Genomic DNA, 27,724 nt, shown 5'->3' with positions numbered 1-27,724 from the left:
GAGACAGAAGGGGGCTGACTGGTGAGAAATAAGGTGGCTGGCTGGAGAGACAGAAATGGGTGTTGGTTAGAGAGACAGAAGGAGGCTAGCTGGAGAGACAGAAGGGAGATGGCTGGAGAGACAGAGGTGGGCTGGCTAGAGAGACAGGAGGCTAGCTGGAGATCCAAAAGGGGGCTGGCTGGTGAGACAGAAGGGGGCTGGCTGGAGAGACAGAAGGGAGATGGCTGGAGACACATAAGGGGAGCTGGCTGGAGCGAAGGAAAGGGGTCTGGCCGATGAGACAGAAGGGGTCTGGCTGGTGAGACAGATGGGGGGTTGCCGATGAGACAGAAAGGGGGCTGTCAAGAGAAACAGAAGGGGGCTGGCTAGTGAGACAGAAAGGGGGCTGGCAAGAGAACAGAAGGGGGCTGGCTAGTGAGACAGAAGGGGAGCTGGCTGGTGAGACAGAGGGGGGCTGAATGGTGATATAGAAGTGGGGGATGGCTGGTGAGACAGAAGAGAGCTGGCTGACTGGTGAGAGAGAAGAGGGGCTGGCTGGTGATGCAGAAGGGAGCTGGCTGTAAAGACAGAAGGGGGCTGGTTGGTGAGACAGAAGGGGGCTGGCTGGTGAGAAATAAGGAGGCTGGCTGGAGAGACAGAGGTGGGCTGGCTAGAGAGACAGGAGGTTAGCTGGAGATCCAAAAGGGTGCTGGCTGGTGAGACAGAAGGGGGCTGGCTGGAGAGACAGAAGGGAGATGGCTGGAGAGACAGAAGGGGGCTGGCTGGTGAGAAATAAGGGGGCTGGCTGGAGAGACAGAAGTGGGCTGGCTAGAGAGACAGAAGGAGGCTAGCTGGAGATTCAAAAGGGAGCTGGCTGGTGAGACAGAAGGGGGCTGGCTGGAGAGACAGAAGGGAGATGGCTGGAGAGACAGAAGGGGGCTGGCTGGTGAGAAATAAGGGGGCTTGCTGGAGAGATAGAAGTGGGCTGGCTAGAGAGACAGAAGGAGGCTAGCTGGAGATCCAAAAGGGGGCTGGCTGGTGAGACAGAAGGGGGCTGGCTGGAGAGACAGGAGGGAGATGGCTGGAGAGACAGAAGGGGGCTGGCTGGAAAGACAGAAGGGAGATGGCTGGAGACACGTAAGGGGGGCTGGCTGGAGAGAAGGAAAGGGGTCTGGCCTATAAGACAGAAGGGGGGCTGGCTGGTGAGACAGATGGGGGGTTGCCAATAAGACAGAAAGGGGGTTGGCAAGAGAAACAGAAGGGGGCTGGCTAGTGAGACAGAAAGGGGTCTGGCAAGAGAAACAGAAGGGGCTGGCTAGTGAGACCGAAGGGGGCTGGCTGGTGAGATAGAAAGGGGTTGGCTGGAGAGACAGAAGGGGGCTGGCTGGAGAGACAGAAGGGGGCTGGCTGGAGAGACATAAGGGGGTTGGCTGGAGAGACATAAGGGGGCTGGCTGATGAGACAGAAGGGGTCTGGAGAGACAGAATGATGGGCTTGCTGGAGAGACAGAAAGGGGTTGGCTGATAAGACAAAAGGGATCTGACTAGAGGGACAGAAGGGGGCTGACTGGTGAGAAATAAGGGGGCTGGCTGGAGAGACAGAAATGGGTGTTGGCTAGAGAGACAGAAGGAGGCTAGCTGGAGAGACAGAAGGGAGCTGGCTGGAGAGACAGAAGTGGGCTGGCTAGAGAGAGAGAAGGAGGCTAGCTGGAGATCCAAAAGGGGGCTGGCTGGTGAGACAGAAGGGGGCTGGCAGGAGAGACAAAAGGGAGATGGCTGGAGACACATAAGGGGAGCTGGCTGGAGAGAAGGAAAGGGGTCTGGCCGATGAGACAGAAGGGGGGCTGGCTGGTGAGACAGATGGGGGGTTGCCGATGAGACAGAAAGGGGGCTGGCAAGAGAAACAGAAGGGGGCTGGCTAGTGAGACAGAAAGGGGGCTGGCAAGAGAAACAGAAGGGGGCTGGCTAGTGACAGAAGGGGAGCTGGCTGGTTAGACAGAGGGGGCTGAATGGTGATATAGAAGTGGGGGATGGCTGGTGAGACAGAAGAGAGCTGGCTGACTGGTGAGACAGAAGAGGGGCTGGCTGGTGATGCAGAAGGGGGCTGGCTGTAAAGACAGAAGGGGGCTGCTTGGTGAGACAGAAGGGGGCTGGCTGGTGAGAAATAAGGAGGCTGGCTGGAGAGACAGAAGTGGGCTGGCTAGAGAGACAGAAGGAGGCTAGCTGGAGATCCAAAAGGGGGCTGGCTGGTGAGACAGAAGGGGGCTGGCTGGAGAGACAGAAGGGAGATGGCTGGAGAGACAGAAGGGGGCTGGCTGGTGAGAAATAAGGGGGCTGGCTGGAGAGACAGAAGTGGGCTGGCTAGAGAGACAGAAGGAGGCTAGCTGGAGATCCAAAAGGGGGCTGGCTGGAGAGACAGAAGGGAGATGGCTGGAGACACATAAGGGGGGCTGACTGGAGAGAAGGAAAGGGGTCTTGCCGATGAGACAGAAGGAGGGCTGGCTGGTGAGACAGATGGGTGGTTGCCGATGAGACAGAAAGGGGGCTGGCAAGAGAAACAGAAGGAGGCTGGCTAGTGAGACAGAAAGGGATCTGACTAGAGAGACAGAAGGGGGCTGACTGGTGAGAAATAAGGGGGCTGGCTGGAGAGACAGAATTGGGTGTTGGTTAGAGAGACAGAAGGAGGCTAGCTGGAGAGACAGAGGGGAGATGGCTGGAGAGACAGAAGTGGGCTGGCTAGAGAGACAGGAGGCTAGCTGGAGATCCAAAAGGGGGCTGGCTGGTGAGACAGAAGGGGGCTGGCTGGAGAGACAAAAGGGAGATGGCTGGAGACACGTAAGGGGAGCTGGCTGGAGAGAAGGAAAGGGGTCTGGCCGATGAGACAGAAGGGGGCTGGCTGGAGAGACAGAAGGGAGATGGCTGGAGAGACAGAAGGGGGCTGGCTGGTGAGACAGAAGGGGGCTGGCTGGAAAGACAGAAGGGAGATGGCTGGAGACACGTAAGAAGGGCTGGCTGGAGAGAAGGAAAGGGGTCTAGCCGATGAGACAGAAGGGGGGCTGGCTGGGGAGACAGATGGGGGGTTGCCAATGAGACAGAAATGGGGCTGGCAAGAGAAACAGACGGGGGCTGGCTAGTGAGACAGAAAGGGGTCTGGCAAGAGAAACAGAAGGGGCTGGCTAGTGAGACAGAAGGGGGCTGGCTGGTGAGATAGAAAGGGGCTGGCTGGAGAGACAGAAGGGGGCTGGCTGGAGAGACAGAAGGGGGTTGGCTGGAGAGACATAAGGGGGCTGGCTGATGAGACAGAAGGGATCTGGAGAGACAGAATGATGGGCTTGCTGGAGAGAGAGAAAGGGGCTGGCTGATAAGACAGAAGGGATGTGACTAGAGGGACAGAAGGGGGCTGACTGGTGAGAAATAAGGGGGCTGGCTGGAGAGACAGAAATGGGTGTTGGCTAGAGAGACAGAAGGAGGCTAGCTGGAGAGACAGAAGGGAGCTGGATGGAGAGACAGAAGTGGGCTGGCTAGAGAGACAGAAGGAGGCTAGCTGGAGATCCAAATTGGGCTGGCTGGTGAGACAGAAGGGGGCTGGCTGGAGAGACAGAAGGGAGATGGCTGGAGACACGTAAGGGGGGCTGGCTGGAGATAAGGAAAGGGGTCTGGCCGATGAGACAGAAGGGGGGCTGGCTGGTGAGACAGATGGGGGGTGCCGATGAGACAGAAAGGGGGCTGGCAAGAGAAACAGAAGGGGGCTGGCTAGTGAGACAGAAAGGGGGCTGGCAAGAGAAACAGAAGGGGGCTGGCCAGTGAGACAGAAAGGTATCTGACTAGAGAGACAGAAGGGGGCTGACTGGTGAGAAATAAGGGGGCAGGCTGAAGAGACAGAAGTGGGTGTTGGTTAGAGAGACAGAAGGAGGCTAGCTGGAGAGACAGAAGGGAGATGGCTGGAGAGACAGAAGTGGGCTGGCTAGAGAGACAGGAGGCTAGCTGGAGATCCAAAAGGGGGCTGGCTGGTGAGACAGAAGGGGCCTGGCTGGAGAGATAAAAGGGAGATGGCTGGAGACACGTAAGGGGAGCTGGCTGGAGAGAAGGAAAGGGGTCTGGCCGATGAGACAGAAGGGGTCTGGCTGGTGAGACAGATGGGGGGTTGCTGATGAGACAGAAAGGGGGCTGGCAAGAGAAACAGAAGGGGGTTGGCTAATGAGACAGAAAGGGGGCTGGCAAGAGAAACAGAAGGGGGCTGGCTAGTGAGACAGAAGGGGAGCTGGCTGGAGAGACAGAGGGGGGCTGAATGGTGATATAGAAGTGGGGGATGGCTGATGAGACAGAAGAGAGCTGGCTGACTGGTGAGAGAGAAGAGGGGCTGGCTGGTGATGCAGAAGGGAGCTGGCTGTAAAGACAGAAGGGGGCTGGTTGGTGAGACAGAAAGGAAATGGCTGGAGAGACAGTAGAGGGCTGGTTGGAGAGACAGAAGGGGGTCTGACTGGATAGACAGATGGGGGTCTGACTGGATAGACAGATGGGGGACTGGATTCAGGGCTGGGGTTTGAGAGACAGATACAGTATTTGCTCCGGATTCCTGGTATGAACTTACGCACCTGATAGGAACTCAATGGTCTTTTATTAGCAGCCAGACAGAGCTGTTTCCTTAGAGTGTGACCAAGCTGAGTCTTACGGTTACCAGCTGTGCTTGCTTTTAATCTATGGTCAGACACAGATTACAGCAAAAGCAAAGAATAGATATTTCAATAAAATGCCTGGATTTATTAATTTCCTGCCTTTTGCCTTCATTAGTCATATTGCTTTTTTATGTGCCAGTTCAATATCTATTTTAATATGACTTCAATAAATCAGCCACTATGCCTCGGAATTCAGTTTACTAGAAACACCTCATTATTCTGGTGTTGTGGATATTAAAACATGCACAATGGTGGTCATTCCGAGTTGTTCGCTATTTTTTTCGTTCGCACACAGTATGTGCAAAATTGCGAACCTGTTGCAAAATTGCGAATATCCGCCCCAACGTATTTTTGCTAATTCGTACGCAGTATTACACAAAGTGGGCGTACGCTAAATGACGTCGCAGCAATGCGAAACCATCGCATTAACACAAACCTCATCGTAAAAATACTAAGTTTTCGTAGATTTACACATTTTTCTTAAAAGTGCACACTTTTGCGGAAAAACGCACAACAATGGTTTTTTTTTTCTATTAAGTGAAATTACACCTTTCAATTTAAAGTCCACAAGCCCTCCTCAATTACGAATCCAATTAGTGTAATGAATGAGACTGTTCATGACCAATTAAGTCTACAAAAAATACCTGAAGAACATTTTGTAGGCATAATTGGCCATCAACATTTAAATGTTTAAATTATAAATATAGATGTTTTAAATGTGCCTGGTCTATTTTTGTGTGTTTTTGTTTTTTTGTGTAGATGTTTAGTTTGTGAATGAAGGTGTTTACATGTTTATTTAGACAATAACCTCCTAACTTTTTTTTTTTTTTAAATCTTACGTTAGATGTGTGAAATGTTTAAGGTAATCAATTTCTGCTAGGCAATCTGCTGTTCCTTTATTGCATTAATAAACACAACACCCGCTTAACTTGAAATATCTAGTTTTTATTTTGTTTTGTTTTTTTGTTTTTTTTTGCAAAACTGAAAAAATAAAATGTTTGAAAATAAAAATTATGACAATTTTTCCAACTGGGCCACATTAGCCAGCAAGGCTTCTAGATTTTTCCTCATGTCGGCCAGAATGGCCGCAAAAGTGGTGGGATCTCCTACTGCAACATCTGAAATTAAGAGGCAACATAAACATTACTAACTTACTCACATTACCTATTATACAAGCAAGGCACAAAGCACACTTTAATGCAGGCATGTCCAAACTGCGGACCTCCAGCTGTTGTGAAACTACATATACCAGCATGCCTTGACACAGTTTTGGGGTCAGAGAATGCAAAAGCTGTGTCAGGGCATGCTGGGATATGTAGTTTCTCAACAGCTGGAGGGCCGCAGTTTGGACAGGCCTGCTTTAATGTCAAAGTGACTACATCATGGCTGTTTTAAGGATAAAACAGTAGCAGAACAACACACAAGCCTGCTCAGCAATGTTTTGTTTTGTTTTTTTAAAGTGTACCACACCATGGGGTACATTTACTACTATGGGAGTTCTATTTAAGATGGGACGTTGACCATAGCAACCAATCAAATTCTACATATTATCTTGTAGAAGGGGTCAAAATAATTACAAGTATAATCTTATTGGTTGCTATGGGCAACATCCCATCTTAAAGAGAACTACCATCTTAGTAAATGTAACACCATGTTGGCATTCATTCACATCTGGAGTGAAGCCAACTTATCTATTTTGGGGTTGGCCCTGCATCATCACACTGCATATCAACATCTTCAGAAGGACAACATATCCTAGCATGCCCACACTCCCTGAAAGCCTGCCTTACTAAATAAGGTCAAACAGGTTTTGATAAATCAAATAAGCATTTTGTGAGTGTAACTTTCAAAGCACAAATCATTGTGTCGTTAGGCTGGCTAACAAAGTGAAGCATGCGAATTGAAAGTGCAAATATTATGAATACCCAGGCACAAGTGTAAAAGACCAACAACATACTAAACTCCACTCAGGTCTAACTGTTTCACTGACAACCTAGCACATATAAACCCTGTTGTCCTGGCAACCCTGTCGACCTAATGAGTGTCGACCTAGAGTGGACAGACCAAACATTGCACACATAGACACTGTACATCTAATGATACTCACATAAATGTTAAAGCAAAATCTAGACCATGCAGAAAAACACAAACATTTTTCCTTGGGCCAAGATTGCCCACAGTACAACACTGCATGTTTTGTAATTGTAAGTGTAAGTAGGTAACCAATACATTTTAAATGTTTTAAAACTTACTCTCATCTTCCACATGCGGACTCCCTGGAATATCCGCAGGGGCTTCTTCGGCCCATTCACTGGGTGGGGAAGGCGGCTGGATGGGGGAAGGCGGCTGGATGGGGGAAGGAAGCTGGATGAAGGAAGGGGGCTGGATTGGGGAAGGAGGAGGGATTGGGGAAGGAGGAGGGATTGGGGACCTGCTTTCAGAGGGTGGGTCTGATTGAGAGGGGGAGGGGGGCGGAGAGGGTGTTTGGGCAACAGAGGGGGAGGGGGCCAGAGAGGGGGACTGGGAAGGAGAAGGGGATTTTGCGACAGAAGGGGAGGGGGGCTGAGAAGGGGCCTGAGAAGGAGAAGGGGGCTGAGAAGGAGAGGGGGCCTGAGAAGGAGAAGGGGGCTAAGAAGGAGAGGGGGCCTGAGATGGAGAAGGGGGCTGAGAAGGAGAGGGGGCCTGAGAAGGAGAGGGGGCCTGAGGAGAAGGGGAGGTGGACTGAGAAGGGGACTGTGAAGGGGAGGGGGACTGGGAAGAGGAGGGGGACTGTGAAGGGGAGGGGGACTGGGAAGAGGAGGTGGACTGTGAAGGGGAGGGGGACTGGGAAGAGGAGGGGGACTGTGAAGGGGAGGGGTGCTGAGAAGGGGACTGGTCTGGCCTCCCTGCAGCAGCTTGCCGTTGTAGTGGTCCTAGAATGACATATGTTTTATATTTGTTTTAGCATGACAAATTTAATAAACACCATTTGTCTATTACACTGTTCTGTCCCATGTAAAAGACACAGGGCTAACATTATTTTGTTTGGCTAATTTGTAATCTGGTGATGTTCTCCATAGCAACCAATCTGATTATACATAACATTTGTGAAGCTCATTACAGAATCTATTCGATTGACTCATATTGATTGGTATAGGCAACATCACCAGATCTAAAATCAACCCACCTTATTAAATTTCCACCACTGAGCAAGTTATTTGGTACAGTTTTCAGCCTGTGTAGCAATTCTGTACAACAACATGCACTTGTTTTAAATCACTCTGCTACAGTCAGTACTGCTTGCCCTAACCATACACACTGTCATATTTATTAAACTAGTTCAGTCAGTGTGGCAATTTAGACACTATCACTTAGTGAAAATTTTCAAAGTTTATGCTAATAATATTACTTAGTGTAAATTTGCACAGTTTATGCTAATAATCTCTGTTATGTAATGTATTTTACTTACTGCGTCCACGCAGTTGCCGGATTTGCTGGCGGAGCTCCGCCAACAGTTCCGGCGTCCGCCTGCGGAGATCACTCCATCTCCTCTCTAACTGAATGATGGTCCGCCTGCTGCGGACGCGGGTCCTCAGTAGGTGGCGGACCTCCGCGTAGGCCTGGCGCTTTACCCGATTTGGGACAAAGCGCCCTACGCGGCCTACGCAACGGTCCATCACCGCCACCAACACGCGGAGCTCACTCCGGGTGAACGGTGCAGCACGCATCATGGCAATGGCGTTTTCCTTATTTGGGCATATATTTATAGTGTGTGTTGGCATGTGATTGGTGTAAAATCTATGCTGTCATCTAAATAAACTTTATTGATGTGTGCATTGACTAAACTTTATTGCTGTCTGCAGTGCTGTGTAGAGCAGAGGGGTTAGTTCGCTATAGCGGAAATTCGCAGTCGCGGAAGAGCATGATAATAAACTAACCTATTCTCACAACTCCACACACACACACACACACACACACACACACACACACACACACACACACACACACACACACTTTTACTCTAATTTTTGAGTCAATCTGTGTACTCACCACATTTTGTATGAACAATCAGCTGCACAGTCAGAAATTTTTCCACATTTAGGGGTATATGCAATTAACGGCGAATCGCTGCAAATTATCGCAGTTTTTTAATTCGACACAATTCGACAGGTGAATTCCGGCAGGTGGCTGCCGGAATTCACCATATTCAATGAAAAACGGATTCGACATTCCCGCGGGCGAAAAACGGCCGATTTGCCGGATTTTGCCGCGAATTAAAAAAACGGGTAAAAACGGGAAAAACCCGGAAAAAAATGGCGTGGGGTCCCCCCTCCAAAGCATAACCAGCCTCGGGCTCTTCGAGCTGGTCCTGGTTCTAAAAATGCGGGGACAAAATTGACAGGGGATCCCCCGTATTTTTAAAACCAGCACCGGGCTCTGCGCCTGATGCTGGTGCAAAAAATACGGGGGACAAAAAGAGTAGGGGTCCCCCCGTATTTTATACACCAGCATCGGGCTCCACTAGCTGGACAGATAATGCCACAGCCGGGGGTCACTTTTATACAGCGCCCTGCGGCCGTGGCATTAAATATCCAACTAGTCACCCCTGGCCGGGGTACCCTGGGGGAGTGGGGACCCCTTCAATCAAGGGGTCCCCCCCCCAGCCACCCAAGGGCCAGGGGTGAAGCCCGAGGCTGTCCCCCCCATCCAAAGGCTGCGGATGGGAGGCTGATAGCCTTGAGTAAAATGACAGAATATTGTTTTTTCCAGTAGTACTACAAGTCCCAGCAAGCCTCCCCCGCAAGCTGGTACTTGGAGAACCACAAGTACCAGCATGCGGGAGAAAAACGGGCCCGCTGGTACCTGTAGTACTACTGAAAAAAAAATACCCAAATAAAAACAGGAGACACACACCGTGACAAGTACAACTTTATTACACACCGCCGACACACACATACTTACCTATGTTGACACGCCGACTGGCACAGTCTCTGACGATCCGAGGGTACCTGTGAAAAAAATTATACTCACCTGCCAGTGTCCAGAGATAAATCCACGTCCAGAGATCAAATCCTCGTACTTGGCAAAATAAAAACACGCACACCCGTACCAACGGACTGAAAGGGGTCCCATGTTGACACATGAGACCCCTTTCCACGAATGCCGGGACACCACGTGACTCCTGTCACTGAGGTCCCTTCAGCCAATCAGGAAGCGCTACTACGTGGCGCTCACCTGATTGGCTGTGCGCTGTCTGTGCTGTGACAGCGCATCGCACAGCTCTCTCCATTATTTCAATGGTGGGAACTTTGCAGTCAGCGGGGGGGTTACCCGCGGTCAGCCGCTGACCGGCGGGTGACCCCACCGCTAACCGAAAGGTTCCCACCATTGAATATAATGGAGAGGCTTTGCGATGCGCTGTCTGAGCTCAGACGCGCAGAGCCAATCAGCAGAGTGCAAGGACGTTGCACTCGCTGATTGGCTGAAGAGACCTTTCAGTGACAGCTGTCACGTAGAGGTCTCTGCATTCGGGGAAAGGGGTCTCATGTGTCAACATGGGACCCCTTTCAGTCCGCTGGCACGGGTTTTTGAGTTTTGTTATTTTGCCAAGTACCTGGATTATACTCTGGACATGGATTTATCTCTGGACGCTGGAAGGTGAGTATAATTTTTTAACAGGTACCCTCGGATCGTCGGAGACTGTGGCAGTCGGCGTGTCAACATAGGTAAGTATGTGTGTGTCGGCAGTATGTAATAAAGTTGTACTTGTCACGGTGTGTGTGTCCTGTTTTTATTTGGGTATTTTTTTTCCAGTAGTACTACAGGTACCAGCGGGCCCGTTTTTCTCCCGCATGCTGGTACTTGTGGTTCTCCAAGTACCAGCTTGCGGGGGAGGCTTGCTGGGACTTGTAGTACTACTGGAAAAAACAATATTCTGACATTTTTCTCAAGGCTATCAGCCTCTTATCCGCAGCCCTTGGATGGGGGGGACAGCCTCGGGCTTCACCCCTGGCCCTTGGGTGGCTGGGGTGGGACCCCTTGATTGAAGGGGTCCCCACTCCCCAAGGGGACCCCGGCCAGGGGTGACTAGTTGGATATTTAATGCCACGGCCGCAGGGCGCTGTATAAAAGTGACCCCCGGCTGTGGCATTATCTGTCCAGCTAGTGGAGCCCGATGCTGGTGTAAAAAATACGGGGGACCCCTACTCTTTTTGTCCCCCGTATTTTTTGCACCAGGCGCAGAGCCCGGTGCTGGTTTTAAAAATACGGGGGATCCCCTGTCAAATTTTTTCCCTGCATTTTTAGAACCAGGACCAGCTCGAAGAGCCCGAGGCTGGTTATGCTTTGGAGGGGGGACCCCACGCCATTTTTTTCCTTGATTTTACCGTTCCAGCTATAAAAAAAAAATATATATATATATATTTTTAAAAATATATAAATAATACTTGTGCCTCCAAAAAAGACAAACCAAGTACCTAATCCCTTCTAATATAAATAGATATGCTATTACCAAAAAAAAAACCACCAAAAAAAAACATGTTTTAATTTTTTTTTATTGTTTTCACCCTCCAAAGTGTGGCGGATTGAAAATGACGAATTTACTGTCTAAAAGCACTGTTGTCGAATTTCCAAACTTGAATTGAATACACTTTGGTCGAATTGCAGCACTTGTATCATTGCAGAAAAGTCGAATTTGACAAAAGTCGAATTTCAAAAAGTCGAATTTTTAAAGTCCGTTTTTTTGACGGAAAGCACTGAATTGCATTGGCGATTTTTTTTTTGGTCGAAAAAGTCCAGAAATTCGACAATTTCGGGAATTCGACCGCAATTGCATATACCCCTTAGTATCATATGTATTTTTTTAGTTTTGGAAAACAGGATTTGAAAATAAAAAAAAATGTTATTACAACAATTTAGCAACGTAAAAAAAAAACCAAAGAATAAAAACATTGTAAGGTTAACATGTTAGAATATTTACAGAAACAACTAATAATATATTCACACACACAAAAACAATTACACAATGAGCTTACAATAACTACCTAAATGACACCAGAGCAAAATGAACATAAACAGACAGTGACTTTGAGTTTATTTGTAAAAATTAATTTAAAAAAAATATACCTGAAATATTCGCGCACAATGCGTGCCCTTACTTTGTTTCCCCTCGGGAAACACTCCCCCCACCGACTCTCCGCCCAACCCCTGGCTCCTCATCTGGCAATTCCTCTGTGTGAGGAAGCTCAACGCGACTCCTTACAGCGATGTTATGTAGAATAGCGCACAGGACCACAATTTTACTTACCATCTCCGGCGAATACATGATGTCGCCACCAGTGCGGTGGAGCACACTAAAGCGCCCTTTAAGAACACCAATTGTGCGCTCCACCAGCTGTCTAGTGGCAGTAAGCGCGGAGTTAAATGCCGTCTGTGGTCCTGGCCTGGGCTTACTGTAAGGAGTCATGAGCCAGGGGGTGCAAGGATATCCACGGCCTTCTGTTTGATGAGAAGAAAAAAAAAATTATAATCTAAAATTTTACAATATTATTGTAAGTTTTAAAAAAAAAACACTCACCCAATAACCACATGTCTTCACCTTCCATCGATCTTAATCTGTGCCATATCCCTGATTGTCTAATGACATGGGCATCATGGGAGTTCCCCGGGAACTTAGCATTCAGGGACAGGATCTGGAGGGATGGCCCACAAACAACCATTACATTCAGAGAATGAAACAGTTTCCTGTTTCTATAAATTTCTTCATTATGTCTTGGTGGTACAATAGCTACATGTGTGCCATCCACAACCCCAATAACATGTGGGAAGCAACTACCACCTTCCTCAAATTGCCACTTCACCACATCTAGGGCCCCAACATCCAAAGGCATAGCAATAAATTACTTAACGCGCTTAATAAAAGCCTGGCTGACATGCCGCAGGACCTTACTGAACTGGCCCTGCGACATGCCAACCAGGTCGCCAACAACATGCTGGTATGTACCAGTGGCCACAAAATGTAACACAGCAAGGAATTGTGTCAATGCTGGTATTGCTGTAGGATACCTAATGGATTGTTCTAGATCACTCTCTATTATGGAGAGAGTGTCTAGGATTAGATGAGGTGGCAGCCTGTATCTGCGCACAACCACATCATCAGGCATCCCAAAAAGGAGGACACGGGTACGGAAAATTGGTGGCCTAGCACGCCTCCGTTGCCTTGGATGATGAGGAGCCGGTTGCGGTTGGAGGGCTTGCAGCGGTTGGGGTGGGAGTGGTTCCGTGGGTTGGGGTGGGAGGGCTTCAGCTGCCACATGAACGGACATCACCAACTTAAAATGAAGGTAAGAATAATTTTAAAAAAAAATAAAAAAACAAAAACATTGTCAGCCATAATCAAAGACAAAGTGTATGGGTGTTAACTTACTGCAGGAGCATACTCCATTTCCTCAATAACAAAATACGGGTCCAAAACACAAAATTGGGAAAAAAACAAAAACAAAAATTTAGCTAATTATTACAAACATAGGTTAACATCACAAATCAAAAAGTATTTGAGATTTAAAACATACCCATATAATAACTGACACAATATATATTCAAACAACTAAGTATGAATAATGTAACTTAGTTTGTTACTTAAAAAAACCTTTTAGATAAAAAAGTGGGGCCTTTAGTAGCTAATACAGCAAAAATCCGGACGACTTTGTCCAAAGTAAAAGCTTTGTAAACCAAGAAATAACACCTACTAGATAGAGAAATGGCCAATCAAAAATAAGATACACACTTGCTACAAACACACTCCAGGACACACAGGGATAGGCTACTTACCTGGTCAATCACTGAAGTGACTAATTTAGGAGCAAACTGAATGAAAAAACCACCAACTCGGTCCAAAAGAAAATCTGGATAATAAATCCAAAAATGACACACCTACAAGAGACACAGAAGGAGTGTAAGATATCATATAGACAATTATAACAAACAGCAACACACACAGGGATAGGCTACTTACCTGGTCAATCACTGAAGTGACTAATTTAGGAGCAAACTGAACGAAAAAAACACCAACTCGGTCCAAAAGAAAATCTGGATAATAAATCCAAAAATGACACACCTACAAGAGACACAGAAGGAGTGTAAGATATCATATAGACAATTATAACAAACAGCAACACACACAGGGATAGGCTTCTTACCTGGTCAATCACTGAAGTGACTAATTTAGGAGCAAACTGAACGAAAAAACAACCAACTCGGTCCAAAAGAAAATCTGGATAATAAATCCTAAACTGACACACCTACAAGAGACACAGAAGGAGTCTAATAAATCAAACAAACTGTGTGAACAATATAACAAACACACTGTAAAGTACAGGTAAGATATAAAAAAATTATGGCATACTAAACCATTTAAATATCAAACAGATATCCTCCAAAATACATAAACCCAGTTCCATTGCACCACCATACATACTTGGCTTGATAATTGACTAATGTAGGAATACTCTCAAAAGAAACTTAGCAAAAAAAACGCACTACGCTATACAAAATGTTTAAAGAGAATAAACAGACATCTGTCTGCAAGACAATGCAAAAATTACTCACTGCAAAGTTGAAACAAAGCCGACCACCTTCAAAGATAACACAGCACTTTGTAACATCATACACCCACTCACACAGGCTGCAAACAAGGCTCTTAAATAAGCAGTACAATCAGTCACACAATTAGCATAATTTACACCTGTGTGAATTTTCGCTGCGCACGTAGCTATAAATACCTACACACCTGTGCGTACAGACATGTCATTAGCAACATGGCTACTCGTGAGTATTTGGCAGCAGAGATGGACCGCGTGCAGCGGCAGCAGGCGGCATTGGCACAAAGACAAATAGCATTGCATCGGCAAATGCTGGAATCCGCCTCTGCGGATTCTGAAGAAGCAGGACTCAGTACTAGAGACATTCCACCTTCTGAAACACAGCAGTTAGGAGGGGTTACCCTGCCAGACAGAAAGACTGAGGAAACTGAGGGAGATTCAGCATTAGCCACACAACCACAACATACACAAGCAGCTAGTGACGAGGAAGATGGTGAGGAGGAACAGTCTCAAAGCTCACAGGCTACTTCAAGGCGAAAAAAAAGGCAGCCCACATTCACTAAGAGGGAGTTGCGTGTTTTGGTCACACAGGCCATGTCAAAAATACATAGAGGGCCAAAAAACATGGGTGCTGCTACCAAAGAACGAATCTGGAGGGACATCACTCATTCTGTGAATGAAGTCGGCTCTATAGTCCGAACATCACAGGAAGTTAGACGATGGTAAGTGTATTTCTCTATCGTCCTAAGTGGATGCTGGGGTTCCTGAAAGGACCATGGGGAATAGCGGCTCCGCAGGAGACAGGGCACAAAAAAGTAAAGCTTTACTAGGTCAGGTGGTGTGCACTGGCTCCTCCCCCTATGACCCTCCTCCAGACTCCAGTTAGATTTTGTGCCCGAACGAGAAGGGTGCAATCTAGGTGGCTCTCCTAAAGAGCTGCTTAGAGAAAGTTTAGTTTAGGTTTTTTTTCTTTACAGTGAGTCCTGCTGGCAACAGGATCACTGCAACGTGGGACTTAGGGGGAAAGTAGTAAACTCACCTGCATGCAGAGTGGATTTGCTGCTTGGCTACTGGACACCATTAGCTCCAGAGGGATCGAACACAGGCCCAGCCGTGGAGTCCGGTCCCGGAGCCGCGCCGCCGACCCCCTTGCAGATGCTGAAGCGTGAAGAGGTCCGGAAACCGGCGGCTGAAGACTCCTCAGTCTTCATAAGGTAGCGCACAGCACTGCAGCTGTGCGCCATTTTCCTCTCAGCACACTTCACTGGGCAGTCACTGAGGGTGCAGAGCGCTGGGGGGGGCGCTCTGAGAGGCAAATATAAACCTTATACAAGGCTAAAAATACCTCACATATAGCCCATAGGGGCTATATGGAGATATTTAACCCCTGCCTGACTGGAAAAATAGCGGGAGAAGAACCCGCCGAAAAAGGGGCGGGGCCTATCTCCTCAGCACACGGCGCCATTTTCTGTCACAGCTCCGCTGGTCAGAACGGCTCCCAGGTCTCTCCCCTGCACTGCACTACAGAAACAGGGTAAAACAGAGAGGGGGGGCACATTAATGGCTATATATATATATATTAAAGCAGCTATAAGGGAGCACTTAATATAAGGATATCCCTTGTATATATAGCGCTTTGTGGTGTGTGCTGGCAGACTCTCCCTCTGTCTCCCCAAAAGGGCTAGTGGGTCCTGTCTTCATTAGAGCATTCCCTGTGAGTTTGCGGTGTGTGTCGGTACGTGGTGTCGACATGTATGAGGACGATATTGGTGTGGAGGCGGAGCAATTGCCAAATATGCAGATGTCACCCCCCAGGGGGTCGACACCAGAATGGATGCCTTTATTTGTGGAATTACGTGATGGTTTATCTTCCCTTAAACAGTCAGTTGAGGACATGAGGCGGCCGGACAATCAATTAATGCCTGTCCAGGCGCCTCAAACACCGTCAGGGGCTGTAAAACGCCCTTTGCCTCAGTCGGTCGACACAGACCCAGACACGGGCACTGATTCCAGTGACGACGGTAGAAATTCAAACGTATTTTCCAGTAGGGCCACACGTTATATGATTTTGGCAATGAAGGAGACGTTACATTTAGCTGATACTACAGATACCGTAAAACAGGGTATTATGTATGGTGTGAAAAAACTACAAACAGTTTTTCCTGAATCAGAAGAATTAAATGACGTGTGTGATGAAGCGTGGGTTGCTCCTGATAAAAAGTTGATAATTTCAAAAAAGTTATTGGCATTATACCCTTTCCCGCCAGAGGTTAGGGCGCGCTGGGAAACACCCCCTAAGGTGGACAAGGCGCTCACACGCTTATCCAAACAAGTGGCGTTACCCTCTCCTGAGACGGCCGCACTTAAGGATCCATCAGATAGAAAGATGGAAGTTATTCAAAAGAATATATACACACATGCAGGTGTTATACTACGACCAGCTATAGCAACTGCCTGGATGTGCAGTGCTGGAGTAGTTTGGTCAGAATCCCTGATTGAAAATATTGATACCCTAGATAGGGACAATGTTTTACTGTCGTTAGAACAAATAAAGGATGCATTTATCTATATGCGTGATGCACAGAGGGATATTTGCACACTGGCATCTCGGGTGAGTGCTATGTCCATTTCAGCCAGAAGAGCCTTATGGACACGACAGTGGACAGGCGATGCGGATTCAAAACGTCACATGGAGGTTTTGCCGTATAAAGGGGAGGAGTTATTTGGAGTTGGTCTATCAGACTTGGTGGCCACGGCTACTGCCGGGAAATCCACTTTTTTACCTCAAGTCACTCCCCAACAGAGAAAGGCACCGACCTTTCAACCGCAGCCTTTTCGCTCCTACAAAAATAAGAGAGCAAAGGGCTTGTCGTACCTGCCACGAGGCAGAGGAAGAGGGAAGAGACACCAACAGGCAGCTCCTTCCCAGGAACAGAAGCCCTCCCCGGCTCCTGCAAAAACCTCAGCATGACGCTGGGGCCTCTCAAGCGGACTCGGGGACAGTGGGGGGCCGTCTCAAAAATTACAGCGCGCAGTGGGCTCACTCGCAGGTAGACCCCTGGATCCTGCAGATAATATCTCAGGGGTACAGGTTGGAATTAGAGACGGATCCTCCTCATCGTTTCCTGAAGTCTGCCTTACCAACCGTCTCTTCCGAAAGGGAGAGGGTGTTGGAAGCCATTCACAAGCTGTACGCTCAGCAGGTGATAGTCAAAGTACCCCTATTACAACAAGGAAAGGGGTATTATTCCACTCTATTTGTGGTACCGAAGCCGGATGGCTCGGTAAGGCCTATTCTAAATCTGAAGTCCTTGAACCTCTACATAAAAAAGTTCAAGTTCAAGATGGAGTCACTCAGAGCAGTGATAGCGAACCTGGAAGAAGGGGACTTTATGGTATCCTTGGACATCAAGGATGCGTATCTACACGTTCCGATTTACCCCGCACACCAGGGGTACCTCAGGTTCATTGTTCAAAACTGTCACTATCAGTTTCAGACGCTGCCGTTCGGATTGTCCACGGCGCCTCGGGTCTTTACCAAGGTAATGGCCGAGATGATGATTCTTCTTCGAAGAAAAGGCGTATTAGTTATCCCATACTTGGACGATCTCCTAATAAGGGCAAGGTCCAGAGAACAGCTGGAGACAGCTTTAGCACTATCTCAAGAGGTGCTAAGACAACACGGGTGGATTCTGAATATTCCAAAATCCCATTTAATCCCGACAACTCGTCTGCTGTTCCTAGGAATGATTCTGGACACGGTTCAGAAAAAGGTTTTCCTTCCAGAGGAAAAAGCCAAGGAGTTATCCGATCTGGTCAGGAACCTCCTAAAACCAGGAAAAGTGTCAGTACATCAATGCACAAGAGTCCTGGGAAAAATGGTGGCTTCTTACGAAGCAATTCCATTCGGCAGATTCCATGCAAGAATATTCCAAAGGGATCTGTTGGACAAATGGTCAGGGTCGCATCTGCAGATGCACCTGCGAATAACCCTGTCACCAAAGACAAGGGTGTCACTTCTGTGGTGGTTGCAGAAGGCTCACCTATTAGAAGGCCGCAGATTCGGCATTCAGGATTGGATCCTGGTGACCACGGACGCCAGCCTGAGAGGCTGGGGAGCAGTCACACAAGGAAGAAACTTCCAGGGAGTATGGACGAGTCTGGAAAAGTCTCTTCACATAAACATTCTGGAACTAAGAGCAATCTACAATGCTCTAAGCCAGGCGGAACTTCTCCTGCAAGGAAAGCCGGTGTTGATTCAGTCGGACAACATCACGGCGGTCGCCCATGTAAACAGGCAGGGCGGCACAAGAAGCAGGAGTGCAATGGCAGAAGCTGCCAAGATTCTTCGCTGGGCGGAGAATCACGTGATAGCACTGTCAGCAGTGTTCATCCCGGGCGTGGACAACTGGGAAGCAGACTTCCTCAGCAGACACGATCTTCATCCGGGAGAGTGGGGTCTACATCCAGAAGTCTTCAACATGTTAATAGACCGTTGGGAAAGACCAATTGTAGACATGATGGCGTCTCGCCTCAACAAGAAACTGGACAAATATTGCGCCAGGTCAAGAGATCCACAGGCAATAGCTGTGGACGCACTGGTAACTCCTTGGGTGTACCAGTCAGTGTATGTGTTTCCTCCTCTGCCGCTCATACCAAAGGTATTGAAGATCATACGGCAAAGAAGAGTAAGAACAATACTAGTGGTTCCGGATTGGCCGAGAAGGACTTGGTATCCGGAACTTCAAGAGATGCTCACGGACGAACCGTGGCCTCTACCTCTGAGAAGGGACCTGCTACAGCAGGGTCCCTGTCTTTTTCAAGACTTACCGCGGCTGCGTTTGACGGCATGGCGGTTGAACGCCAGATCCTAAAAGGGAAAGGCATTCCAGAAGAAGTCATTCCTACCTTGATTAAGGCACGGAAGGAAGTCACCGTGAAACATTATCACCGCATTTGGCGAAAATATGTAGCGTGGTGCGAGGATCGGAGGGTTCCGACGGAGGAATTCCAACTGGGTCGTTTCCTACATTTCCTGCAATCAGGATTATCTATGGGTCTCAAATTGGGATCCATTAAGGTTCAAATTTCGGCCCTGTCAATATTCTTCCAAAAAGAATTGGCCTCTGTCCCTGAGGTCCAGACTTTTGTCAAGGGAGTACTGCATATACAGCCTCCTGTGGTGCCTCCGGTGGCACCGTGGGATCTAAATGTAGTTTTAGATTTCCTCAAATCCCATTGGTTTGAACCATTGAAAAAGGTGGATTTGAAATATCTCACATTGAAAGTGACTATGTTACTAGCCCTGGCCTCTGCCAGGAGAGTATCTGAATTGGCGGCTTTATCTTATAAAAGTCCTTATCTAATCTTCCATTCGGATAGGGCAGAACTGCGGACTCGTCCGCATTTTCTCCCTAAAGTGGTATCAGCATTTCATCTGAACCAACCTATTGTGGTGCCTGCGGCCACTAGCGACTTGGAGGACTCCAAGTTGTTGGACGTTGTCAGAGCCTTAAAAATATACATTGCAAGGACGGCTGGAGTCAGAAAATCTGACTCGCTGTTTATATTGTATGCACCCAACAAGTTGGGCGCACCTGCTTCTAAGCAGTCGATTGCTCGTTGGATTTGTAACACAATTCAACTTGCACATTCTGTGGCAGGCCTGCCACAGCCTAAAACTGTAAAAGCCCACTCCACAAGGAAGGTGGGCTCATCTTGGGCGGCTGCCCGAGGGGTCTCGGCATTACAACTCTGCCGAGCAGCTACGTGGTCGGGGGAGAACACGTTTGTAAAATTTTACAAATTTGATACCCTGGCAAAGGAGGACCTGGAGTTCTCTCATTCGGTGCTGCAGAGTCATCCGCACTCTCCCGCCCGTTTGGGAGCTTTGGTATAATCCCCATGGTCCTTTCAGGAACCCCAGCATCCACTTAGGACGATAGAGAAAATAAGAATTTACTTACCGATAATTCTATTTCTCGGAGTCCGTAGTGGATGCTGGGCGCCCATCCCAAGTGCGGATTATCTGCAATACTTGTACATAGTTATTGTTAACTAATTCGGGTTATTGTTAAGGAGCCATCTTTAAGAGGCCCTTTCTGTTGTCATACTGTTAACTGGGTTTAGATCACAAGTTGTACGGTGTGATTGGTGTGGCTGGTATGAGTCTTACCCGGGATTCAAAATGCCTCCCTTATTGTGTATGCTCGTCCGGGCACAGTACCTAACTGGAGTCTGGAGGAGGGTCATAGGGGGAGGAGCCAGTGCACACCACCTGACCTAGTAAAGCTTTACTTTTTTGTGCCCTGTCTCCTGCGGAGCCGCTATTCCCCATGGTCCTTTCAGGAACCCCAGCATCCACTACGGACTCCGAGAAATAGAATTATCGGTAAGTAAATTCTTATTATTGGCAGTCCATTATCTGTGCAAAGTATTCTTAAAAAGCTAGTTACATGTGATGTTGGCTATAGCAAACAAATGCAGAACATGTGTCCTATATATTAGATATGATGTCTATAGCAACCAAATGCAGAACATGTGTCCTATATATTAAAGCTGGAATTTATTGTAAAAATATACCTTGACCCTATTTTTACTAATATATGTAGTTGGGCCGACTTCAAATCCCGCCTGAAGGGCAAGAGGTCTGCGGAGTGGAATGCCTCAAGGGCTACAGGGTGCGGACCATCTGTCGCTGTGGAGTATACAGAGTTGGAGGAGATAGCGATGGACTGTGTCAGTTATGAGGAGGGGACAGGGGTGTCTTATATGGACACGGACCTGCCTGAAATACTGACGGAACATGACTTGCCAGGTAAGTTTACACACATATTTGTAATTTATAATTGTTTATTTTACAAAAGTCTCATATTGTTTTTTTGTACTCTTTTTCCACACATTCTTCTATTTGCTTTGCACATAACAGCACAGGTGGGTGAGCAGGTAGAGTCACAGGAGGGTTATGTGGCTGAGGCTGAGGTGGAGGGACCTAGTGTGTCTGGCAGTGTGGGACCCCAAATCCCACCTATCCAGGTTCCAACTGGCCCCCTCACCCAACCCTCTGCTATCCCGGAGATCCTGCTTGAAATAGCTAGGTATGGTGAGAGCCTAAACGCTTTTCAAGACAGGATGATCCGGGAGGTAAGCCACATAGCTGTCCGGCTCACTGAGCACAGAACCAGTGTGGAGCAAGGTGTTGCTCAACTCTGCCAAGGTCTGGCAGAGATCAGGCAGGGACAAGATCAACTTGCCTCCTCATTCCAAAACCTTGCAAATAACATCTTGCAAGGGCTCCAGGCCATCGCTGTCTCCCTTGCCCACAGTGGCAGAGAGCCAGCCACATCGGCTCCCTCCCCTGCCCCTGCCCAGGAAGAACATCCCACTGGGCAGGGCACACGAAGGTCGCTCCGCAGACCAAGCCAAGAAGAACAGCATCAGGCGGGGGGGAAAAAAGAAAGTGATGTCTCTCCAGATGGGCAGCACCCATGTTTTTCATGTTGTCTCTATGTTTTGTTTTAGTTGGCTTGTGTGGCCAGAATGGCTAACTCCCTCTTAGTGAAATTTATTATTTCTGTTTAGATATATTGTAGCCTGTGAGCTTTTTTTTCCTGTATACCAGAGCCATCTTCCTCTTCCTAGTGTGCTGTGTATTGTTGTGTTTGTGTGCTGGCTCCTGAATCTTTCTCAGTTCCCAAAATATATTTGTCTGGCAGGGTGTTTACACCATATTATTTATTTGCATTTAAATTATTATTTTGTCAGAAGATGGAGTTTCCCTAGTACTGAGTTCTGCTATGTCATTTGTGTCAGTGGCATCTGCTTGCTGCTTGGTCCATCTTTGCCTGTGATACTCACCTGTAGCCATGTTGTTTGGATCACTAAATTTATTACAGCAGTAATAAAAAAAAAAAAAAGTTTGTGTACTTTATTAAAGTAAATGCATTATGTTAATCTTAGTCCAGGAAAGTTTAGCAAAGCATATAGACACTTGGGGAACAAGGGAACAATCCGAAAAAATATACAAGCATTGCATCTTTAAAAATGCAACAGGTATGCCTTGCACCACACTTTAATGTCCATATTAAAAGAATAGTCACAACTCAGGTTTTGTTTTACTGTGGGCAACAGGACATAATTTAAAACATTGTCAGATATTGAAACCAAAAAAAAAATTATTATTTAACTTACAAATTAAGTGTATGCTGCATTATGTTGGTCCTGATATTTGTGATATACAAAGGTCACATTTTATGTAGTTTAGATGTTGCTGATGTAGTTTTGGAGTTTAAATAATTTCACTTGTTTGCATTTGGTAGTATTTAACACATTAAAACATGCACTTAACATGAATGTTTATCCAAAAACTTGACTCACAATTAAAACCTTATTTGGCAGCGTTACAGATTTATAGGTGCTTAGAATAAACATGTAATGTGTCCACACAATTGCTGTTTGCAGTACTTCAGCAGAGCAGTGTTTAGCAAGTAATTGGACAACAGATGAATGGCATCTCCAATTAACTGCTAATTATTGCATACACACTTGTAACACTACTTCGCAAATGCAGAGTAACTGCAGACCTACTCGGCTGCTGCGTCAAGATTGCGATGAATTGCTATGTTAAATTTAACATCGAAAACGTATTTCTGCAAAAACACGCCTACTGCTAGTTGCATACTCCCACACTAGACGCCCACTTTCACGCCCATGTCGTCAGATTGCGAAGTCGCGCCCCTGTCATGCCTTCGCCACTCCCCGTTTTCGTTTCTGTGTAACGAGCAGTTTTCTTTGTAGTATTTCTGCACAAGTGTCGTATCACTATGCGCATGCGTATTTCCGCTTTTGCGCATGCGCGTTTTGTTGATTTCTGTCCGTTTGCGATGCGATGATTCATTGCGAACAACTCGGAATGAGGGCCAATATTCGGTTTGCTGGTGAGGGGTACAGAGTAGCTTTGCAAGGAAAAGATTATTAGTGTTCCCTCTAGAAATTAAATGGGGCAGGGCGCCAGACTCCAGGGGCATATTTGCGCGTGCGCAGCGCATCCGCGTGTGCGCCCGAAATGGGGGCACGGCTATGTAAATTAGGGGGGGTGGCCATGCTTATGTCATTTTAGTTGCTGTAGGAGGCGTCCGTTGCCAGCGGCGTCACTGTTGGGGGCGTGCCCAGCACCTCCGTCGGTGCTGGGCTTCCCCCAGCTCTCTCCCATAGCGTGAATGGATGCCGTGCGCATGCGCACGCCATCTTTACACGCTGGGAGGGCAGAAAGTGGGCGGCTGCTCTAGCAGGGTGCCGCAAAAGGGGCAGGGCGGGTTTTGCCTTTTAAAAAACGGGCAGGGCGCAGCGCCCTGCTAAAACAGCCTAGAGTGAACACTAATTATTAGTAGCCCAATCTGTGGGTGGTGAACCTCAGGCTAATCGCTTAGCATTTCGGAAAACTAAGAACCTCTAATTACTGAATCTATAAAAGTAACTAATCACCATGATTTATCACAATGTTTTCCCATGGAGGCAGCGAAGTGCCACTGCACAATACGCTACCTAGGTAACTTCTTATCCCTTTACTGAGCATGTGTGGGGCTGGTCAGGGCTCCCAGTTACACTGCAATTACAAATAATAATAATAATAATAATAATAATTGAATGAAAGCTTTAAGAAAAAAAGTATCTTATACAGTATACAAAACTAAAGGTGAACATACAGCGTCTTCTGTTATATGTAAGTAAACATCTACCCATTTCTGGTGGATGGGGCAATAGTCTACTGAAAGTATGGTATAAGCCAACACCTGACCTCTGTCTCGTTAGATGATCGGAAATCAGGTTGTTCATTTGGGATCCGGTCAGAATACCGGTGTTCGGGATAGTGGCAGTTGGAATCCCGATGCTGGAATCCTGACACTGGCTGGAATCTCGATGCTGGGATCCCGACATGGATCAACACTCCAGCGCCGGAATACCAACGGTCGGCATCCTGAACGTACTTATGCCAGGGCTCCTTAGGGTCAGGCCGCGGGTGGGGGATGTTAGGTTTAGGCACCACTGAGGCGGGCTAAAATTAGGTTGCAGGGGTGGGAGGTAGAGGCTGCTGGAAAGGGGCCTTAGGTTTAGGCACAGCCGGGGAAGGTTAGGGTTAGGCTGTGAGGTGGGGGGGGGGCGAGGTGAGGTGGTTTGGGTCTGGCTGCAGGAAGGGAGAGTTGGGGGTTTTAATCCTACTTACCTTCCAGATGTCGCGATCCTGCCCGTCGGTATATTGATCGCTGGCATCCCATTCGCAGGAATCCCAATACCATCCCATTCATTTACATACTTTAAAACTAATTTAACTCTAGTAGAAAAAACAAACTCTCTCTTATTGCATGTGGGTGCAGAGCAAATTGGTTTCCTGTCCATTCAGCAGGGACCACCCTGTTCGTCCCATTGGTAAAATCAACATTTCGCTGGTCAGTTCCCATGTCACACAAAGGGCATATTTGGTGACTTTTTAGGACTCCTCTCCAGGAGATCCCAGGGGCAATTGCAAGGCCTGGTGATGGCATCGCAATGAATCACATTATCACACCCTGTCCAATTTATTTAGGATCAGGATGGAATTCCATAGGGTGGTTGAGTCTCCTGGGAGCCTGAGAAAACCTCCTGAACCTTCTAGGAGATTGGGCCACTGTGATCAAGATATGCACACTCTCTGAAAAAATGGCCCCGAATGCAGTTTCAGTGCCTGTTCGGCTTTATGTGCCTTGCACCAGCAGAGCTTACAATCTATATTCCCTATCACATGAACGCACACTTACACACTAGGGTTTTTTTTCCGTCAGTAGCCAGTTAACCTATCAGCATGTTTTGGAGTGTCTGGAGAGAGAACACATTGAGAACATACAAACTCCACACCCATGAGCCACAACCTCAGGATTGACCTCATGACCTCAGTGCTGGGAGGAGATAATGACTTGCTGCCCCAGCTCATTCCTGTATTGTCATATTTGCTTGCTATACTATAGCCTGTATTACTTATATAAAAGGCATGCTATGTTATTGCGGGAGGAAGTAACATGACCGGCGGTCTCCCGCCACCATACAGTCCCGACAATCGGCATGCCGACTAACAGGGACTATTCCCATCGCTCCTATTCCCATCTATTCAAATCTTGCCCCAGCTGGTGTAGGCTGTTTTTCAACTCCCATTGAAAATCCAATTGTAAGTATCCAGCATGAGATATGTATGTACATAGAGTACACTCAGAACCTGCCCCCTTGGTGTGACATTACGGCATCACATGTTCAGGGGCGCGGCCACCACAGATCCATGCTCCATCACTGTATGTGGATCTGCCTGTATTGAGTATTGTCCACATCTATGAAGCTGCACTTCTTCTATCCATCTGCTAGTAAAAGTAGCCATCACTATTATCAGAACATGGACACTTGTATCCCTGAACAAGACTATCAGTGTCCCATAGTGTATAGTGTCATGTACATAGGACGCCATAGGGCACATAGGAATATAGCATTGTGACTCCATCCCTGGCCTCGGGTGATTATACTGATGCTGAGAGCCTCGCCTTGAGTGCAGAAGTGATATATATATACAGTAATATCACAGAGCTGACAATTGCCCCTAATTCCCTGAAGTAGTTCAAGGTTTTCAACATTTGTTCCTGGAAATATCCCTATTTTTAAATACTGAGCAACAGCTAGTAATTCCTACTGTTCCTCTTATTCTGAGCTGAATGCAGTTCAAACTATATTTCTTGAAGAGGATTATTCAAAATGTAAAACAATTGCCTCATGACCAGTGAATGGGAATAGTGGCACAGAGAGGTCTGAATACTCAGGTGATGGGCTTCAGGGAAGCTGCCCAGCAGGAACATTTCCATGGCCGATTTGAAAACGTCATGTTGACATTCTCTATATCGTTTGTGTCAAAAGAGGAGTGCGGTACTGCGAGGCTCCATGTTACTACTCCTCAAGGGAAGCTTCATTCCCTGTACCAAGATGGCTGCATCTGCAGCCATCTTGAGACTGTGTTAGAGTGTCACAGAGGAAGTCTTCCACTTAGCTCCGGTGAGACTTGCGATTACCTGGTGATATAACCGCTGTTCCAGCATCTTGCACTGGTGCCTACATACACTCGCTGGCTGCTGAACTGTATGACACCCTGCTCCGCCCAAGCAAAGCCCCATCTACCAGTGTGTATAACAGTGAGTACAGCTGTACTTGCTTTATTTTCAATTAAACCATTCTGTTGGTTAACTAACTGGGCTGATCGTAGTTGTAAGGCAGCTGCTGGTGTGTACAGAAACTCTGTTCATCCTCAGCCTGTACACACATAGGTCGCTATTGTTGCTGAAGTCACTATTTGCCGGTGCACGCAGGCGCAAGGTCTTAACCTTGCCTTGTGCTGGGTGCCCCCCGGCATGTTAGTGTAATGAGTTGTAGCTGTGCTGAATCAGGGCCTTATTTCCAAAAGTTTAAAATTTTGCATTACCCACTGAGCCCCGTGAGCACTACCCTCCTTTCTGTGGGCTTATCAGGCCTGAACTGAGCTGTCTGCATCAATTATATATTGAGAGTTTAAATGTTAATAAACTCTGAACTTATGTTCTCAATGAGCTGATTGACGTAACATGAGAGAGCATTTCATTATACCAATATGCAGTATTATAGCTTCATAACCTTTAATGCTGCACAGAAAACAGCCTGGGTAATGGCAATGACTGTTTATAATGTCGGCACATTGCTAAGTCACTACATAAACAGGTTCCACGCCGTGACCTGTGAAACATTCCGTGAGGAATCTACTATAAATGACAGATAACAGAATGGCATATAAAGGGCTCTCTATGCCCTACACCCATGTGTGTCACTCCAGTGCTAGGGAAACTAAATGCTCATTTATATAGTAAATGTGGAGACTGGTGTGTGCATTGATGGGGTCTCAATGATGCTTTATTACACAGGCCGTCAGCTGTATATGAGAGCCAGGCGCTCTGTGAATGGCCATTTTACTCCATTCTACAGCTTCTTGTTTCTAATCAAAATACAAAGAGAATAAAGACTTTTACATGGAAAACAGCCCATAAAGCGTCACAAATCTGTGTGAGGAATACCTGTCCTGTCAGAATAAACATAAGTGTAAGGGCGGTTATCATTAAGTTGTAATCATGGTTTAGTTAGACATGAAGAACAAACTGTATCTAGAAGTAGATTTAATGAATTGCTGTATGGGTTGTGTGGTCTGTTCTTCCTTTAAAGTGGGAGGAGCTGTTCAATCAGAGACCCGTGCTGAACCCGGGAGCAGTTAATGCTCATGTCACACCGGCGTTCACTTACCGGGTACGGCAGCCAGGGCCGGCAACAGAAATATTGGGGCCCAGTACAGTGATATCTCTGGGGCCCCCAAAACCCCCCCTCCCCTTTTAAAAGCAATAGATGGATTTTAAAACAATATACATATATATATCTGGGGCACTATGGATGGTGTAATGGTTAG

At 47.3% G+C, this 27,724-nt stretch overlaps 1 protein-coding gene and 1 long non-coding RNA gene across 2 annotated transcripts in view; both read right to left on the bottom strand.

Moving 5' to 3' along the window:
• Positions 1-5,633: 5,633 nt before the first annotated feature.
• Positions 5,634-12,370, bottom strand: LOC135002791 (uncharacterized). Its single transcript, XM_063951697.1, has 4 exons — positions 12,210-12,370; positions 11,940-12,130; positions 6,907-7,566; positions 5,634-5,772 (listed from the first exon to the last, which is right to left on the bottom strand). Exons 1-4 carry the CDS (start codon positions 12,349-12,351, stop codon positions 5,761-5,763), a joined length of 1,005 nt encoding a protein of 334 aa, XP_063807767.1. The 5' UTR covers positions 12,352-12,370; the 3' UTR covers positions 5,634-5,760.
• A 1,305-nt stretch (positions 12,371-13,675) lies between these two features.
• The window catches only part of LOC135002686 (uncharacterized), a 47,179-nt gene continuing 33,130 nt past the window's right edge, over positions 13,676-27,724 (bottom strand). The window contains exons 3-4 of the long non-coding RNA XR_010203917.1: positions 13,831-13,932; positions 13,676-13,748 (exon numbers count right to left, since the gene is read on the bottom strand). This is a non-coding gene — a long non-coding RNA (uncharacterized LOC135002686). The remainder of the gene's footprint in view (positions 13,749-13,830; positions 13,933-27,724) is intronic.

This window comes from Pseudophryne corroboree, chromosome 1 (assembly GCF_028390025.1).
Source record: "Pseudophryne corroboree isolate aPseCor3 chromosome 1, aPseCor3.hap2, whole genome shotgun sequence".
In the NCBI taxonomy this organism is placed as follows: domain Eukaryota; kingdom Metazoa; phylum Chordata; class Amphibia; order Anura; family Myobatrachidae; genus Pseudophryne; species Pseudophryne corroboree.
This window is presented reverse-complemented; position numbering and strand designations above follow the sequence as displayed.

Coding starts and splice junctions, on each gene's coding strand:
- LOC135002791 (XM_063951697.1), bottom strand. CDS start 12,351: ATGGTTGTTTGTGGGCCATCCCTCCAGATCCTGTCCCTGAATGCTAAG. Junction 12,131..12,209: donor TGAAGACATGTGGTTATTGG/GTGAGTGTTTTT, acceptor CTCATCAAACAG/AAGGCCGTGGATATCCTTGC. Junction 7,567..11,939: donor TCATGTATTCGCCGGAGATG/GTAAGTAAAATT, acceptor ATGTCATTCTAG/GACCACTACAACGGCAAGCT.